Source organism: Alligator sinensis, unplaced genomic scaffold (genome assembly GCF_000455745.1).
Source record: "Alligator sinensis unplaced genomic scaffold, ASM45574v1 scaffold487_1, whole genome shotgun sequence".
Lineage (NCBI taxonomy): Eukaryota > Metazoa > Chordata > Crocodylia > Alligatoridae > Alligator > Alligator sinensis.
The window spans coordinates 969,749-972,005 of record NW_005842301.1 but is presented as its reverse complement, the minus strand read 5'-3'; the positions used below and the strand labels follow the sequence as shown (position 1 = coordinate 972,005).

Sequence of the window (2,257 nt, the reverse complement as noted above, 5' to 3'; positions counted from 1 at the left end):
AATGCGATGCGGCGGCTAGTAAAGCGACCAAAACGCTGGCTTGCATCCATAGATGCTTCTCAAGCAAATCCCGGGACATCATTCTCCCCCTGTACTCGGCCTTAGTGAGGCCGCAGCTGGAGTACTGTGTCCAGTTTTGGGCTCCACAATTCAAAAAGGATGTGGAGAAGCTTGAGAGAGTCCAGAGAAGAGCCACGCGCATGATCAGAGGTCAGGGAAGCAGACCCTACGATGACAGGCTGAGAGCCCTGGGGCTCTTTAGCCTGAAAAAGCGCAGGCTCAGGGGTGATCTGATGGCCACCTACAAGTTTATCAGGGGTGACCACCAGCATCTGGGGGAACGTTTGTTCACCAGAGCACCCCAAGGGATGACGAGGTCGAATGGTCACAAACTACTTCAAGATCGTTTCAGGCTGGACATAAGGAAGAACTTCTTTACTGTCCGAGCCCCCAAGGTCTGGAACAGCCTGCCACCGGAGGTGGTTCAAGCGCCTTCATTGAACACCTTCAAGATGAAACTGAATGCTTATCTTGCTGGGATCCTATGACCCCAGCTGACTTCCTGCCCTTTGGGCGGGGGGCTGGACTCGATGATCTTCCGAGGTCCCTTCCAGCCCTAATGTCTATGAAATCTATGAAATCTTCACGTCTGCAAGCAGCCTGTAAGATTTTCTGGTGAAACATGATACCTTTATACCATTCCTAACACAAGATATCTCTGGACATTGCCATAATAATAATAATGGTGTAGTTACTTAACATCAGGTTACACAGCTAACAGTTCATTGCATTTAATTTGTGATCTGTCTATAAAGCTGTTATGTTGACTGGATTGTTTTACTTTTAGCTTCTGCTTCTAGCATCGAATGAGTAGGAACTCCTTTAGTTCCCAAAGATTTTTGGCCCTTATGGACACTGATACATGGGCCTTATTCTGAGATTATATCCTTATTTAATAACTCCTTATTAGTGGCCAAAAGTATGTAGTTCCCATGTTGTGTGTTTACTATCTGCACTGTACTTTCTTAGAGCTGTAGGCGATCTCATTGTTCTTGATTGTAGGGATTGAGAATACAGCAAATAATACTTGAGGTAGTGATGATATTAAAAGCCTAAATGGACACAGAATGCAAAGGGCATTGCTCAGGTCAGGGAGTAACCACTTGGCATCTAGTAGGTATCTGAGGATACCGGAGACAGTGATCTTTAATGTGTAGTCTATCCAGGGGGAAAAAGTGTATAGACAGCAAGGCCAGATAACAGTTCTGATAAAACTTTCCATAGGAGCATTCTATTTTCCAGTTATCTTGTATATGGTGGGATATTCTGCTCCAGGAAGATGAGCTCTCCATTCTATAAAGAGTGCACAATAACCTGTATTCTCTCTTTCTGTCTGGTGGCTACAGGAAGACATCTCACTAAGTGGTTACCAGAAGCATGTCTCCTCATGCTCAGCACCAGCTCCCCTGACAGCAGCTGAACAGGAGCTCCAGCAAATCCGCATCAGTGAGGTGAGAGTCTGGGTTTGTTTCTTTTTTTGTGGGGAAAGATTAGAAGAAGCCACTGCTGTAAAACAGCAAATGCTGGGGCAACTGAGATGCACTAGGCTGTGTTTTCACCACCCAAGGGAAAAGCTGGATAACTCCTCATGGAGGATGTATGAAACTAGGCTAAACATAAAGCTAGCAAATATATTGTAGGTCATGGGATCTGCATTGGCCAAAAGATGGTCTGGGAGTTGACTGCCTCTCATTTTGCGTAGATACTGGAGCAGAAAGAGGCAATTCCTGTTAGTACAAAGCAAAGCAGGGTGACTGAGGTGATAAGGACACTAACAGTCAAAACCAAGGTCCAATAAAAGCATGACAAATCTGCATTTTAATTGTGACAGTTTTCTTTAAGTGATCTCCCTTTATTTTTGTGCCTTTATTTTTTTTTAAAGCTACAGCTAGGGCATAGGCCTCTGGTCCCTTGTTCAGGAAGGTGGGGGCTCAAGGAGAGCAGAAATGGAGAGTACAGGAGACATCTCATTTACAGTCTGCCTGCTTTCCTCCACTTCCTCGGGTGGGAGTCAGGACAAACAGAGCACTGTAGCAGGCTGGAGGAACAAACCTATCTCTGTTGCGTTCCACAAACCATGCATGCATAAAAGGAAATGCTTCATATGAAATGTTTTTAAATAGTATTTATTTCCTTCAGGGTTAATTTTGGATTATTTCTGAACCAGAATAGAAGCTATATTTTAATCAGTTAGGGA

The 2,257-nt window shown here is 44.4% G+C and overlaps 1 protein-coding gene across 2 annotated transcripts in view; it reads left to right on the top strand.

Moving 5' to 3' along the window:
- The window catches only part of TWF2 (twinfilin actin binding protein 2), a 106,763-nt gene that overhangs the window by 78,891 nt on the left and 25,615 nt on the right, over window positions 1-2,257 (top strand). For both annotated transcript variants that reach the window (XM_006028267.3, XM_025209662.1), the window contains one exon: window positions 1,407-1,511. In XM_006028267.3, the coding sequence (XP_006028329.1) occupies window positions 1,407-1,511 (105 nt within the window). The remainder of the gene's footprint in view (window positions 1-1,406; window positions 1,512-2,257) is intronic.